General features: G+C 36.9%; 1 protein-coding gene across 1 annotated transcript; it reads right to left on the bottom strand.

The window, feature by feature from the left end:
- Positions 1-7,680: 7,680 nt before the first annotated feature.
- LOC113411733 (amine oxidase [copper-containing] 3-like) lies at positions 7,681-15,181 on the bottom strand. The gene is made up of 5 exons (XM_026666961.2): positions 15,094-15,181; positions 13,338-14,919; positions 11,785-12,070; positions 9,231-9,360; positions 7,681-8,586 (listed from the first exon to the last, which is right to left on the bottom strand). Exons 1-5 carry the CDS (start codon positions 15,094-15,096, stop codon positions 8,305-8,307), a joined length of 2,283 nt encoding a protein of 760 aa, XP_026522746.2. The 5' UTR covers positions 15,097-15,181; the 3' UTR covers positions 7,681-8,304.
- Between the last annotated feature and the right edge of the window lie 960 nt (positions 15,182-16,141).

Genomic DNA, 16,141 nt, shown 5'->3' on the forward strand with positions numbered 1-16,141 from the left:
TTCTGTAACAATCCCTCAAATGTTGAAACACAGCTATCTTGCCACCTCTTAGCCTTCTTGTCTTTAAGCTAGTGTTGGTGAATAATCTGTGGACTTTCCTGGACTCCAAGCTCCTGATCAATGAGCTGTTTGCAACCATGGCCCAAAAGACTTTTGCACAGGTTCCTCTTGTGTAGCAATTGCACTCATGCCTAGACTATGACTCCTTGATCATGGTGTCTCATATCTTTAATACCTTCTGTTTGGATTACTATAATGTGGTAACATCACTGCTCAATTAGCTGCTGGGCTGATTCCCAATAGGCTTCTAGGTGCAATTCAAGTTGTGGATGATCACCTACAAATGTCTCCACGGCATAGGACAAAACTATACATCAGAACACTGTAGTTTCTGCCCACCCACCAGATCAAGAAGAGGGGACAGCCTCTAGGTACCTTCTATTAAACAATATTATCTCATGGGACCCCAGAGTCATGCCTTCTCAGTGATGGCACCACTTCTTCTAAATATCAGGGAAATAATTAAGTTCACTTTGAAATGAGACTCCTATTACAGGACTGATTCTTATTTCCTTTTTAAAATAGTAATTTTATTACCTATGACAATTAAAAAGATAAAAATAAATTAATTTAATCTTAACAAATTAAAAAGGAAATAATAAAAAAGAAAGTACATCAATTAAAAAATAAAATAGAAAAGAAACACTAAGATTATAGTAAAGAAAAAAAATGTGTCTCCTCCCTCATACCAAATACAACTAAGTCTAGTACCTTATTGCCTTCTCTTAAAATACAATAAATCTCTTCTTCCCATATTCCAACTCTTATATATAAACAAATCCTTAAAACCTGCCATTCATTGTTTTGCCAAATTTTTATGATCAGCAAAAGTTGCACTGTCACCAGAGAAAACAACACTTCATCTTTAACCTTGACCAAATATACTGACCTTATATTCCTTCTTTTTTACTTTTAATAATCATAAACTTTAATCTCTTCAAATAATTTCAAGGTTGATTTCTTTTCATTTTTTCTTTGGCTCTTCTTTAAAAATTCTTAAAAGTTTTAAGAAGTCTTTTTTTGTAAATCCAATATAGGAAAGTTACGCAGGTTTGTTGCTTATTAATTATTAAGGCTTCATTTCTATGCCCTATCAATTTCCATATATTCTTGCAGCCTGTAATTTTTAATCGACTTTCAGGTCAGTCTCAGTCTTGTGTCTCCTCTTTGATAATGACTCAAAACTGGAACAAGCAGATTTTATATCATGTACAACTCAACAAGAAAAAAGGGAAAATCATTTGCATATGCAAAAAAAATAAATGCATAACAACAGTTGTTAGGGCATTATCTTCATTAAAATAAGTTTGCTGAATCATTTCATTGTGAGATTAAAATGTTTAGATATTTCATTGACTGAGTTTGAAGAACACGCCAAACCAAAAACAGCATCTTTTTGTCTGAGGTTCTGAGAATATGCTTAACAGACAAAATAGTTGTTGGAAAAGAAGTGCTTTTTATAAAACATGCTGTATGCTCCATGAGTTACAATCACCATAAATTGTCTTTACTACCTCTGCTGCTAATCTCTTCCCTTTCTTTTGAACAGGTATTTTAAATTACAAATGGGATAATTTGTAAACACAAGGGATCATTACATGACTCTATACATTTACACTTCATTTAGGAAGAGTGTGTGGGTCTCAATAGTTGGCTTGTAGCCAAAGCCCCTCTGGAAGATAATAGATAACAGATAACAGATGATCAGAGTTGGAAGGGACCTTGTAGGTCATCTAGTCCAACCCCCCGCCAAGCGAGAGACCTTACACCATTTCTGACAAATGGTAGTCCAATCTCTTCTTGAAAGTCTCAAGTGATGGCACTCCCACAACTTCCGAGGGCAAGCTGTTCCATTGGTTGATTGTTCTCACTGTCAGAAAATTTCTCCTTATTTCCAGGTTAACTGTCTCTTTGTTCAGTTTCCATCCATTATTCCTTGTCTGGCCTACAGGCACTTTAGAAAATAGCTTGACCCCTTCCTCTCTGTGGCAGCCCCTCAAATATTGGAAGACTGCTATCATGTCTCCCCTGGTCCTTCTCTTTACTAGACTAGCCAAGCCCAGTTCCTGCAACCATTCGTTGTATGTTTTAGCCTCCAGTCCCCTAATCATCCTGGTTGCTCTTCTCTGTACTTTTTCTAGAGTCTCAACATCTTTTTTATAATGTGGTGACCAAAACTGGATGCAGTACTATAGGTGTGGTCTTACTAAGGCTTTATAGAGTGGTATTAGTACTTCCATTGATCTTAACTGTATCCCTCTGTTAATACAACTTAAGATTGCATTAGCTTTTTTGGCTGCTACTGCACACTGCTGGCTCATATTTAGCTGGTTGTCCACTAAGACTCCAAGATCCCTCTCACAGTTACTGCTATTGAGCCTGGTTTCACCCAGTCTATATGTGTACTTTTGGTTTTTCTTGCCTAAGTGTAGAACTTTACTTTTCTCTATATTGAATTTCATTTTATTATGTGTAGATATTGTTAGGAATGTAAGTCACCTAACAGCTATTTGGGTTGGAAATATATAAACAAGGATAGACATTTTAATACTGTATCTTTAAGAAAATGCAAAAACTGTAGTTGGGTGTGATTTCTCAAACGGCCATAAGATGGCGCCAGAAACCTGGGTTGTCTTAGTCTTAGTCTCAGAAGAGAGTGTTTCTCAGTGAGTCTCTGTTTTCCTTCTGTTGGAGAATATTTCCTGTATTGACCGATATTCATGGATTTGATGTAAGTCTGATACTGAACTGTTTTTGACACTGGACTTTGTTATTGGATTATCCCTGGACTAAAACTGACTGATCTTACCTGTGAATGACTTTGGACTGCCTATTTTGAACTTCGCTTAAACCTTTATTGAAAGTAAAACCCTACATTTATTGTACAGTGTATCTGTGTGCTGTGTGTGTATTATTCAAACACTACTCTCAATAGGTCTCCCTGTATGCGCTCATTCTCCTAATGGGGAATTACCACAACAGATATGGCCCAGTGTTCTAGTCTGTCAAGATCCATCTGGATCTTGAGCCTATCTTCTTGAGTGTAAGCTATTCCTGCCAGCTTAGTATCATCTGCAAATTTGGTAAGTTCCCCTTCTATTCCCTCATCTAAGTTGTTAATGAAGATATTGAAGAGTATTGGGCCTAAGACGGAACCTTGTGGCACCCCACTGCTTACTTCCCTCCATGTAGACTTAGACTCATTAAGGACTACTCGTTGAGTATGGTTTGCCAGTCAGTTGTGAATCCATCTAGTGGTGGATTCATCCATCTAGTAGCATCTATTCCACTTTTTTCTAGCTTATTAAGAAGTAGGTTGTGGTCTACTTTGTCGAATATATTATGTCCACAGTACTTTGCTGGTCTACTAATTTAGTCACTGTGTTGAAGAATGAAATAAGATTGGTTTGGCATGATCTGTTTTTAACAAACCCGTGCTGACTGCTAATTATTACTTTACTTGTTTCTAGATGTTGGCAGATCTGTTTTTTTATTATCTTTTCCAGTATCTTCCCAGGTATTGATGTTAGGCTAATTGGTCTATAGTTTCCTGGGTCTGTTTCTTTCCTTTTTTGAAGATGGGAACCACGTCAGCTCTTTTCCAGTCCTCTGGTAGTTCCCCGGTGCTCCAGGATTTTTGAAAGATATGGTGCAGTGGTTCTGAGATGACTTCTGCCAGCTCCTTTAAAACTCTGGGATGTAATCCATCAGGCCCCAGTGATTTGTGTTCATCAAGATCAGACATGTGTTCTCTTACTATTTTTTTGCTTATTTTAACTTTTATTTCTAGTCTGTCTTTTACAATTATGTTTTTGGTGGGTTGAGATATAGTTTCTTTTTGCATGAAGACAGATGCAAAGAATGAGTTAAGCAGTTCTGCTTTCTATCTGTTGCCTGTTACTTCCTTGCCATCTTCTCTCTTTAGTGGACCGACTGTTTCCTTGATTTTTTTCTTGTTATTTCGATTCACATTCAATGCTAAATTTACTTCCTGAATATTCTTGAACTGTGAGAACTACCCAGAAGTTTTTAGAATTAGCCAGAATTTTCTAGAACTTTCTGGAATCTTTTAGATATTTCTAGCACTTTCTTGTACTATCCTGTAGTATCCATAGAAGTACAAAAAAAACAGGTGCTAAACAAACATTTTAGTTTGTCTAATTGCTGAGTAAGAGAATAGTGCATAGCAATATTTGATTTAAATGGCATCAAGAAGTTGCTTGCACCCAGCAGATAAATTTTGCTTTATGTGTGGACAATTTATCAAGGGAAGAATGAAAAAGTATTCTGTCAAAGCATCTGCTAAGGTGTATGAGGCCAACAAAACATACTTCAGCATGCCTGTCGGGGATCAACAGAAGCCCAGGGCACTTCAATTCATTTGTGAATACTGCAAGAAAACTCTTGAAGGTAAGGTGAACAATTTGCTGCTTGCTGATTGGGATTTCAGTGATTTATTATAGTTTAAGAGTTGTAATTAAGAAGTTTTCACTATTTTCAATATTCAAGGAAAATACAGACTACAATATATATTTTATGCCCTATAGTAATATGTTGCATAATAATGTGTGGGATATCTTTTTTAAAAAAATTATACAATTCTGCTGTTTACCAGCAGATATGGGGGGGGGGGGGAAGAAGGCCATGAAGTTTGCTATCCCAAGAATTTGGCGGAAACCAACTGACTTCTCAAGCAACTGCTACTTCTGCCTGGTGGACTGCCTACTATCATGTATCCAGACTTTCCTCTATCATCGCCACAGTACCACATTGTCCTGAGCTCCCTGTTCCCACTTCCTCCAAAAAAAGATAAGCCATCTTCAGGAGCAAGAAGTAAGTCAGACAGTGAGGAAGATAGTCCAGATACAATTACAATTTCACAAATGTAGCTGAGGAGAAGAAGCCATACTTTCCCAACCAGAAAGACCTCAATGATCTGATCAGAGAACTTCATCTTACCTAGTCCCATGCTGAGATTCTGTCATCTAGGCTCAAGGAGTGGAATTGGTTGGATGAAAATGTACATGTCACAGATCAGAGAAAGCATCACCAATGTTTTCCAAACTTCTTCAGTTGGCTTTTGCAACAATGTGGCCAGTCTATTCGAGGCTATAGGAGTCACAGGTGATTGGCACATATATATAAACAGTTCATCTAGGAGGCTCAAAGCCATGCTGTTTCATAATGGGAACATGTATACATCTCTCCCTGTGACTCATTCTGTGGACGTCAAATAGGACTACACCACTACAACAATATCAAGATGTTGCTGAGTACTTTCAATTATGATGACTATGGCTGGGAGGTCATTGGAGACTTCAAAATTGTGTCATTCCAGATGGGCCTTCAAGGTGTTGTTGTTGTTGTTTTTTTTAATAAAGTTTTATTTGGGTTTTCACACATACAAAATACAAGTTAAACATCTTTTTTGAAAATAGCATGGTCCCGGGTTGAATTTCTTTATACAGACACAAAACTCAATTTCATGCTCCTTTTTGTATTCTATTCCATATCTTATACTATTTTACATTTTCTATATAGTTTTTCCCCTCTTTTAATTTTCTCAATTTTATTTTGAATCTCATCTCAATTCAAATAATTATATTTATACTTTTGTCTGTTCTGTTTCAATTTCATATTATCTTTTCTCATTAAACAAATTTTCTCCTGTAGTTACTAATTGGAGTATGACACCTTTATATCTTTTAATTACATCCATTCAACTCTTATTTAAATTTCAATATATACCTTAAGTTTATGACCTTCAATATAATACATAATACATAACTTCCAATCAAATTCTGCTTGGTACATTCTTATAATACACATTATATTCTTTTTTTAAAAAAGATTGTAAATATATGTAATTATAAACCCTCATTCCATTCCTGTTCATTAATAATCATTAAAATCTTAACATCTTTGACACTTCTTTTCAATTAAATATCATACTTCCTTAAAAACCCATATAATCTCCATAATTAATTTTTCCCTTATTTCTCTTCACATATGTTTTATAAATCATTAAATATACCTTTTGTTACATTTATTTATTGACAAGCATTCCCCTGAATTACGATAGCCATTTTATCAGACATTTTAATCATACATTGTTTCATATTTTCTAAAATTATTTCTGCTTCTAATATAACCATACTATCTTATGTACCTTTGCAGAATCCCTTTTTCCATTAAGTTTTCACCCATTATCTATAAATAGGCTCTGTTTCTCTATATTTTGCTTCTGTCCTTTATAACTTCTTTCCTTTCTTTCTTCCCTCTCATCTTCTCCTTCCCCTTTTTACCCTCTTGTCTGTCTAGTTCTAATTCTCTCTTCTGCATTTCCCTCTTCTGTTGCTTTCTGATTTTATACTTATTTTTCACTCTATTTTTTTTTTTTTTTTGGAGTTGTTTTTCCCAATCTTAAACTTTCCATTCTCTTTCCTCCCTTTCCTTTTTTCCCCCCCATCTAAAATTACTTGTTCATTAAAGATGGTTTCTTCTTTGTCGCAATCTTCTTGTTCTGCAGGCATTTCTTGTTGTTTCTCATAATTCCAAATCTTCATTTCCAAAAACTGAAATACGAAGCCAAAAGAACCTCTCCCTTCTTGTGCATCTTCTTTGTACTTTTTAAGTTCCATTTTCAGTTCTTCTAAAAGTGGAGCCATTTTAAACAGTTTTAAACAACCACCCGATTGATTTTAGTCATTCAAAACAATAACCAAGAATCCAGAAATCATCAAGTAACCCAGATAGTCTTGAGTTATATCTTCTTATTTCTTTTTCGACTTTCTCTTCCTGGGGTTTTTGTTGCGATATTTCAGTTAGAATGTATCTTTTGGAAGTCTTGTTGAGATTTTGCTGTAAGTTCTTTTTTTTAATTCCAGGCAGTCTCCTCACTTCCAGATCCTACCCTTTTACTCTTTTTCTCTCCTTTCCTGTTTTCAAAAGCTTTTAATTATCCAGAAATCTTTATTATCCCTTTGACTTTTTATTTTCAGCGTTAAATGCCTATTGATGTCAAAGTGGATTTTTTCCAATTTCTTGCTTAAGTCTCTTAGCTGTCAGTATAGGAAAAGGAGAAAACCAAATCTTTTCCCTTTTCTCTCTCCTTCGCAGTTTAAAAATCTTCTTAGGGAACAATGTTATTGTTTTTTAACAGTTTCAATTCCAGGGTACCTTATTTGTTGCTTTTGCTGTTTGACACGGTCAACCAAAACTTTCACTTCTTATCTTCCTCCTGCACATTCTTTTCTGGTCGAGTTCTTCTTTGTGGTGGCCATTTCTGACCACCGCTGCAACCGCCTTCGGGAAAGGGAGTAATGGCCAGCTGGGGAGGAGAGATGCAGCTCTCCTCAACCCTGCTGGCAGTCTCCCTCCTCTTCACCACCTCTACGGGATGGCTTAGCCCCGAAACCAGCCAGCTCGGGGCGCTCCAGCAGCAAGCACAGATCGAAGCCTCGCAGAGACGAGGTTTCGGTCTGTCGCTGAAGAAGCTCAAACCGGAAGTCCCCGGCCTTCAAGGTGGTTTTATGAAATTTCTTTGTTTTCTTTGCCTCTGGGATAGCCGGTACACTAAGGTGCACTATCACAGAAAGAACTAGTCAAAGCAGACCAAGTTCAAAACATCTCTTGGAAAATTTCTTGTTCTTATAAATGTTGAATTTATTCTACACACTTTATCCATATTTGTCTCCGTATCTTTCCTCACACACCCCCACCCAATTAAATCCCCAAGACAATAATAATTTATCCTCTCTAATATCTTCTTCAGAAAATTACTTCTAAGTAATCTCATATCTTCCAAGACATGGGATTACTACTAGGTCACAAAGAGGACATCACTGTGCCTTTTATGAACTTTCTCACTGAAGACACCCCTATTGTCCTCTAATCAGTGGATCAGAAAGCTAATTTTAATTCTAACATCAGTGTTTTAATATTGTAAAAGGAAGGGAGGATTATGGCCAATAAATGGAAGTATATATCTTTCTCAATGTCCATTGTCAAATTAAAAATGTGAATCATGCATGCTTTCTTTCCTATAGCAAAGAAAAAGTTCTACAACCTTCTTCTAAATTCCCAGATAATTCCATTTCATGGTTTCCTGAAGAGAGTAGGCTAATATTCAGACAAAAAATATCAATTAATGCTGCAGAAAAAAAGAAAAAAGTATTAGCTGCCAGTAATGCAAACTCATTCTTTGTTTCCAATTTCTAATTCACCTGTCAAAAATAGAAGACATTAGAGAGTTGTTACGTTTTGAAAACCTTCATAAGTAAAAAGGGGGAAAGGGGGCAGACACGAAGCTATTTTTCCCAGACATGCAAGTGGATTGGTCTCACAGAGAAAGAAGTTTTCCTGGTTGAAGTGAATACTGTCTGGAGAATATACGGAAGGATCATCATCAAAATAATTGTAGGGTCTCAAGAAGAAACCAACTACATTCCCAAGAGTTGCAGTAGTGGGTATGTCCTCAGCATGTGGAATATGGAGAAAGCCAGCATTGATCCAGGCAACTAGATCCTATGAAACGAAAAGGGACAATGTTACTGTACTATCTTAGGAAAAAGACCCATTAAACAGAAAAGTAGTACAGCAATGGATTCAAAGAAGCTAAGTTTGTTAAGTAAAACAGCAGGTGACTTAGTGAAATCTGGGGGGTAATCTGAAAATATAACTTTTTGCTTTCCTATTTGGAATTGGAGATGTGTAGAAATGGAAAATTGGAGTAGAAAATTGTTACCAAATACCTTATATCCATTCTGCAAAATTTTATCATCTTTGGTACTTAAAATCCATTAAAAATGCAAAAGGTAAGGCATAAATCCCATTCATAGTTTCCAAGATCAAATTACCTCAGCTAACAAAAATGCAAACAGGAAACCTGATCCCAGTACATGAGAATTTAAGCTGTCCTCTGAACAAGCATCCTAAAAATCACCATGATTGTTCCTTTTTTCCCTTAAAGAGGAAGTGCTGCTAAAACTCTTAGCAGCATGTGCCTACTTCCAGAGTAAGTTTTGGATGACAGTCCAATAGGCTACCTTCATAATTTGATGTCTTCCAAGTAAGTTTGACTTTAACTCCAATGTATTTGGACAGCACCAGATTGTGGGATAATAACCTGCTAGATGCTTCAGTGCTCAGTAGGATTCACCTTCACTTACCTCATTGACAATGCTCTCATTGTTTATGAAGTTAGCAAAGGCCACAGGAGGATTCCATGGGTCAACCTGATTGTAGGCAGTTGTGCTGAAAGATTCATTTTCTTTCCTCTTTGTAACAGCTAGCTTATAACTTTTAAGACAAAACAAGAAGAGTTCATAGATTGAGGTTTATTCATTATTATTTCTCTTCTTAAGATATTAAGAGATGGTTATTCTAGGCATAGGTCTTGAAAGATAATATAATGACAGGATTTTATTCCATGGCAACTCAACTATGAAAATATAGGGACAATCAATGTTGTAACTCATTATTAAACTACAAATGAATTTTGAGTTGATTTTATGTTTGAACTGCCATGTGTAATTCCATAGATGCAGAGGTGGTATTCAGCAGGTTCTGACCAGTTCTGGAGAACCAGTAGCGGAAATTTTGAGTAGTTTGGAGAACCGGCAAATACCACCTCTGACTGGCCCTGCCCCCATCTATTCTCTGCCTCCTGAGTCCCAGCTGATCATCTGGGTCTTCTTTTGTTGCCCTGCACAGGAGAACGGAGCTGGAAAGCAGTTAGTGGGGTGGGGAGGGAATGGGGATTTTGCAGTAACCTTCCCCCAGGAGTGGGGAGGGAATAGAGATTTTACAGTATCCTTCACCTGCCATACCCACCAAGCCATGCCCACCAAGCTATACCCCCACCAAGCCATGCCCACCAAGCCATGCCATGCCCAGAGAACTGATAGTGAAAAATTTTGAATCCCACCGCTGCATAGATGAGTTTCAGAATGCCAACAGCAGAGATGGTATTCAGCTAGTTCTGACCAGTTCTGGAGAACCGGTAGTGGAAATTTGGGGTAGTTTGGAGAACTGGTAGCAGAAATTTTGAGTAGTTCAGAATACCACCTCTGACTGGCCCCACTCCCATCTATTCTCTGCCTCCCGAGTCCCAGCAGATTGGCTGGATCTTCTTTTGTTACCCTGCACAGGAGAACAGAGCTGGAAAGCAGGTTAGTGGGGTGGGGAGGGAATGGAGATTTTACAGTATTCCTCTCCTGCCATGCCCACAGAACCGGTAGTAAAACAAATTGAATCCCACCACTGGCCAACACTGCTGTGGATATCTCTGCCAACCTAGCAGGTATCGTGGATCTCCGTCCTGGTAGATAGTCCATTAAATATACTGATCCCAAACTCAGGAGATTAAAGTTTACCAGGAACATCTCAAATTTGGTCCAGCAGTGCAAGAGTACAAATTTACAATAACATGGCTTGAGTTCCTTCAATACTCAACCAAAGCAATTTGAAATTTCACCAGTAGCCAGGTCTGCTGACTTTAGATATGGTTATAGCTGGGTACAAATTTTCAATAATATGGCTCAGATTTGTTTAATATTCAACCAGTACAATTGAAAAGACAATGTTTCTGAAGGGCACTTGTGGAGAAGGAGGTGTTGCAAATATCAGATAAAAATATGCATAGCCACCAATAGATGGGACTATATGCTCCGGATATGGTTATAGCCGATTTGAACTAAAAAAAAGTATTTCAGGCCACAATTTTATTTTTACTTTATATTATTTGGATTTGATAAATGCCATTCTCTCTTTTTTTCCCCCCCATAAATTTAAATTTTATTTCTGTACATCTCAAAACTTATCTGGTCTTGGGTTTTGGGGGGAAAACATTGGAGAAATGAAAAAATTGCTAGGCTCATTTTGCTATTAGATAGTATTAACCTCCAATAATCTGTAGCATTTGTCTTAAGTCAAATTTAAGAATACCTCTCAGGTTGAGGATAATTTCCCCAAAATAGATCATTGTAACATGGAAAGTATTTTAACTATTCTTCCAATTATGATTATAGATCATAAGCCAGACATACTACATTTGTCAAAGGGACTGTTTCACTCTATGCCAGGGTGTCAAACTCAATTTCATTGAGGGCCGCATCAGGGTTGTGTTTGGCCTCATGGGGGCTGGGGGGGGCGTGGCCAGGGTGGGTGTGGCCAGCTCTTCTGTCAGGGATGCCTGTGGTGGACCAATCACTCTGCCAGAAAAAATGGGCTCCCAAGCTCCGTTTTTGGCTACAACAGCCTCCTGCAACCCTCTGCTAGTGAAAACAGAGTTCGGGAGGGCTGCACGCGGCCAGCCCATTTTCACTGGCAGAGATACCACATTCCTTTACTGTTTCCAGGGTAGCCCCATGGACCAGATCTAAGCACCCCGTGTGCCAGATCCAGACCTCGGGCCTTGAATTTGACATCCCTGCTCTATGCAATCCAATAGTGAATTTTTGATCAGTAGTGAGGAATATGAGTTAAAAGAAATTCTGCACCATTTGAGTAGCATTTTCCTTTATACTGTATGTTCCACAGTTAAGTCTTGGAAATGGAAACATTTTCTTTAGCAAATATTTGAAATATTTAAATAGATTCAAAGAAATCTATCTCTTTAAAATGAATAAATTTGGCAGTTCTTGCCTATTTTATTGAAACTCCTAAAAACCCCAAAACATGGGTGAATCTATTTTACTTCTGTACTTAGAAATAATAACTTACCGACCCCAACTGAGGCCTGGCTCCATTGGATCTGACTCTAGAAGATGGTCTCCAGAAAAGCTGACTATCTGGATTCGATAGCCTTGATCATGGCCCCACTTGTTTGTGCAGTTGGATGAAAAATAAAGGTATCTGGGCATGTCATCATGGAGATGAAACACCGCCTTATTCTCGGTGTCCAAAATTTCCCTCACCATCTTCATTTGATGGATCTTATCTTCTGGGCTCCAAGGGGCCTTTATGGTCTCAAAGGCCATGTCATTGCCAACCAGGGTATTTCCCACACCTCAAAAAGAAAACATGTACAACAATTAGTGCTTGAGCAACTGTTGATGGATCAGACCACTCCTGTTGCATATTCAGCTTCTTAAAATCAAAGTTGCTTCTACATTAACATTTTGCTTACTCAGATATGAAATTGTGATAAGAGTATGCATAATTAGTTTTTCAGGCTGAATATAAACAGCGTCTTCATGTATTTGCTGTATCAGCGTGCAAGAAAACCACACTACCAATTTTCTTCAATAGGGTAGGTGCAGAGTAGGCAACAAAGGGCAATAGGATGTGTGTCCTACCCTATCAAGAAATACAGGAATTTCATGAAAGGAATGTTTATAAATACAGTAAGAGCATCTACATTGTGGTATTAGCAAAATAGTTTTATGGGATCGTTGTCCAGAAAGCAGCAGCATTTAAAATGAATTAAATGAGCTAACAAGAATGTGTCTATGTAACAAAGAGAAAGAAAGAGAAATAGAATTGGACCGAACAGGTATTATGACATAATGATTGTTTGAAAATGTTACATTTATGTTCAGTTCCAGTTGGTGGCACAAATATGAATAATATGTGACAGATTCTCACAAAATATGTTTGAGCCTTTAACTAAATCTTCAAATCCAAATCTTCAAATCTCCTAAACCAGATGGCCACTGTTTAAGCCTTCTACACCTCAAGAAGTTCAGAGAAATCATCCAACATTTTTTCTGACAACAAATTTCAGTGGAGGCTTTTAAAGACACATTTCTCCATATCCATCCCTATTAACAGGATGAGAGTTAAGATACCATTTTTAATTTTAATTCTCAAGGGTGGGTGTGAGAAAATAATTTATTAAAGTTTATTTTATTTCTTTGCCCTGAAACCAGAAGCCAGTTCTAAAGCTACCTGAAAAACAACCAATGTACATATTCAGCTTTAAGTGATACTACAAATGTATTGACATCTGCAAGAGTTACAAGAATGCTGATAAACCCCAAAACTATATGAAGAGATAATTACATAATTGATGCCATTATATTTTCTTGTTATTATGACAGAAGTTGAATTAAGTTTTGTAACAAGACAGTGAAATACTGGAAATATTCTTAATTTAAAAAAACCTCACTCCTCCTAAATTGAAGTTCAAGAATAGTAGAATAGGAGAATAGTAACCATATTCTTGAGTTTGTCTTCATTATAGTTCTGACAATCATTAGAACAATTCTGAGAAAGCCAAATTAGGCAAAAAGCCTATAATTTCCATGCAAGTTACAAACACTTTTCCTACTTACCACCAATATCCAAATCCACCTTGAAATGAAAATTATGTGTATGAATTGGTCCCAGCACTTTTTCTTGGACTCTACTGCCATAGTCTTCAGCATCACCAAAGTAAAAATCAGATATTATGTACCCACTGGCATGGACTCGAACATCAACAACTCCATTTTGGTGGAAAATAAAATCCCAAACATAGTCATAATTATCAACTGTAGATGTGGTTCGGAATACCAGATTTGAATCTGCCAATCCTCCATAAAAAGGAGACTGGATACTTTCAAAATGTCGTCGTATGGGTAACTCAGTATTCTGCTCAAAGATGCAGATAGCCATTTTACGGTTAACAGGCAATGAAGTATCATGAAAAAAATGCCAGTCTAAATAACTGGATAAATAAGGACAATCCAGACCCTGGGTGAGTGGAAAGATATGGGATCCAAGTCCAAAACTAGAATCCATATATCTGGTCAACATGGAAGCAGGACTATTGGAGCCATAGATAACACTTGCTTCTTGCAAACTTAACTCATAGATTATTCTTTCTCCATTAAACCTGACATCAAAGATACGTGGACCACTGCTTGCATCAATTCCAAATGCAAAACTCCAGTTCAGAAAAGTGACATGATTATTGTGAATCCTATAGCGTGGTCCACGGGGTTCATACTGCAAAGGGCCTGGATCTTTTGGTGGCACCCTCTGCTTCAGTGAAGAGTATCCCCCATCAAGAGGGACTTCATTAACCTTGTCTACTCTAACCTTTCCCATGTTGAATTGTCTCTCAAGGTCTTCCATGTCATCAAAGTATTGTCCATTATAGAATACTTTTATTACCTTCCACTCAGAAACATCCAAACTACTATGATCCACTTGGACTTCAAAACCAACTGGATGCAAATAGAAGCCAGACACATTCTGGAAATGACTCACCCACGTTTTGCGATCTCCTGATTTAAGTCCTGGTGGGAATTGACAATTGTACCGAAGATTGCTTCCATTGTAATTTAGAACTTTTTGCATGAAATTTGGAGCCTTTGGGTATTCATTTCTCTTCAAGAAATCTTGAATTTCACGAAACTCATTTCTCGAAACCATCCTTTGAAAATATGGCAATTTCCTTCCATATTTTTCTACTGTGATATCTTGATGATATGTTGGTTCTGGGAGTGGACCCACTAGATATTCTGTCACATTGGGGTCCTGCTGATTTCCAAAATGGACCACAGCCAGAGCTTCTCGTGGTGGCTGAGATCCTTGATGATCTAAGAATTGTAATATTTGTGCTTTGGGAGGGAGCTGCAAGGTAATCAAATAAATGCAGTTGTCTGATGGTTTGGCTTGAGGCGTCTCCACCAGTGGCACTCCCAGGTTGGACTGTAAATAACTCTTTACTTGCATTATCTCTTCTAGGGTTAAATCTTGAAATACCTGGCTGGCAACATCCTCAGCTTCCTCTTGTTCCTTTTTCTGGGAAGAACTCTCACAATCCTGGTGTTTTTGTCCACTAGTACAGAAAACCAACACTAAGATGAAAGTGATAGTGATGCATATTGCTATGAGAGAATAAATCACTTTGGGATTCATTTTCCCAGCCTGTAGATAAAAACATAGAGAAAGTTTGTGAAATTCTAAATTATATTTTTATAATTGTGGACACAAATAATAAGACACATAAGTTTCGAAGCTATAAATTCCCTTGCATTTACAAAACACTCCAGCAATTGTGCAAAGATAACAATGATATGGTCATAAATTGAAGAAACTTACCATCTAGACATGATATTCCTGTTTTCACTAACTAAAACCAAGAACTCAGGTGAAAACACTGGTTGGACACTTCTAAACCAACTGGAACTTGAGACCAAGTCAATTATACCTAAGTTAAAAGGGAGGAGATCTTTTATGCAAATGTGTTTTTATAATCTTCTCTTCACCTAGAAAGCTTTATAAATCTTGTTTGCCAGCCTTTAGTCACTTTTCATGTTGTCAGCATCCAACATAATTCTCCAAACTGAAATATGATTGGACTAAATGCTAAGTTCTGTGTACAACAGGTAAATGTCTCTTCATCCAAACATTTAAAGAATAACATAAGCGCCAGGACCAGACTCTCACTTTGATTGCTTTTGATTGCATCTTGACTTTTTTTTTTAATGAACTTGGCTTTTAAGGGCAGTTGTTTGGTTGGTCTTTACTCTATTTATTGTTAAACATTTTTTTTTAATAAATATACAATCCTAATTCAGTATGTTATGAAAATTCATAAGGTTTGAAAACAACTCATGAAATATCCCTGGTTGCAAATGGTTTGCAATTTTCAAAATTTGTTCTAAAGTAAATCATTTTACTATATTGTTGGGCTATGTAGCATTGCCACTACGTAGAAAAGGAGGCTTCCAATCTGCTCACCCTACATTTCAAATGTTTTTAGAATTATTCATTTTAGCATCAGGATTAGAGTGATATACCAAAAATAAAATATACTATGCAAATTGTCTCTGAGCATAATGTTCCACGTAAAGTTAATATTCTTCTTCTACTTATAAATTATGATTAGTAAAACTGTCAAATTCAGTCATACATCTCAATATTCCTCCTTGTTTCAACAGTTCAACAGCTTGTTGAAGATACTAAAATTAATCGTCAGAACAAATCAGAATAAATGATAATCTTTCCTCTGAGGAAAATTATTGGATTCTTCATGTTTAAATAAATAGCCAATGAATAATTTAGCAAGATGGAGATTATTATTTTCCAGTATTTATCCCAAACATTCAGATATATCGCAAGGTAAAAGACAGAAGCATAAGAAGAC

The sequence above is a fragment of the Notechis scutatus genome, chromosome 4, assembly GCF_049901735.1.
Source record: "Notechis scutatus isolate UNSWTSFEM ecotype Mainland chromosome 4, rNotScu1.2, whole genome shotgun sequence".
Lineage (NCBI taxonomy): Eukaryota > Metazoa > Chordata > Lepidosauria > Squamata > Elapidae > Notechis > Notechis scutatus.

Bases quoted from the DNA above. Each gene is read 5' to 3' on its own strand.
- LOC113411733 (XM_026666961.2), bottom strand. The intron at 9,361-11,784 runs GTAAGTTATTAT...TTGTCTTAAAAG, and splicing joins CCAGGCCTCAGTTGGGGTCG to TTATAAGCTAGCTGTTACAA. The intron at 8,587-9,230 runs GTAAGTGAAGGT...TTCGTTTCATAG, and splicing joins ATGAGAGCATTGTCAATGAG to GATCTAGTTGCCTGGATCAA.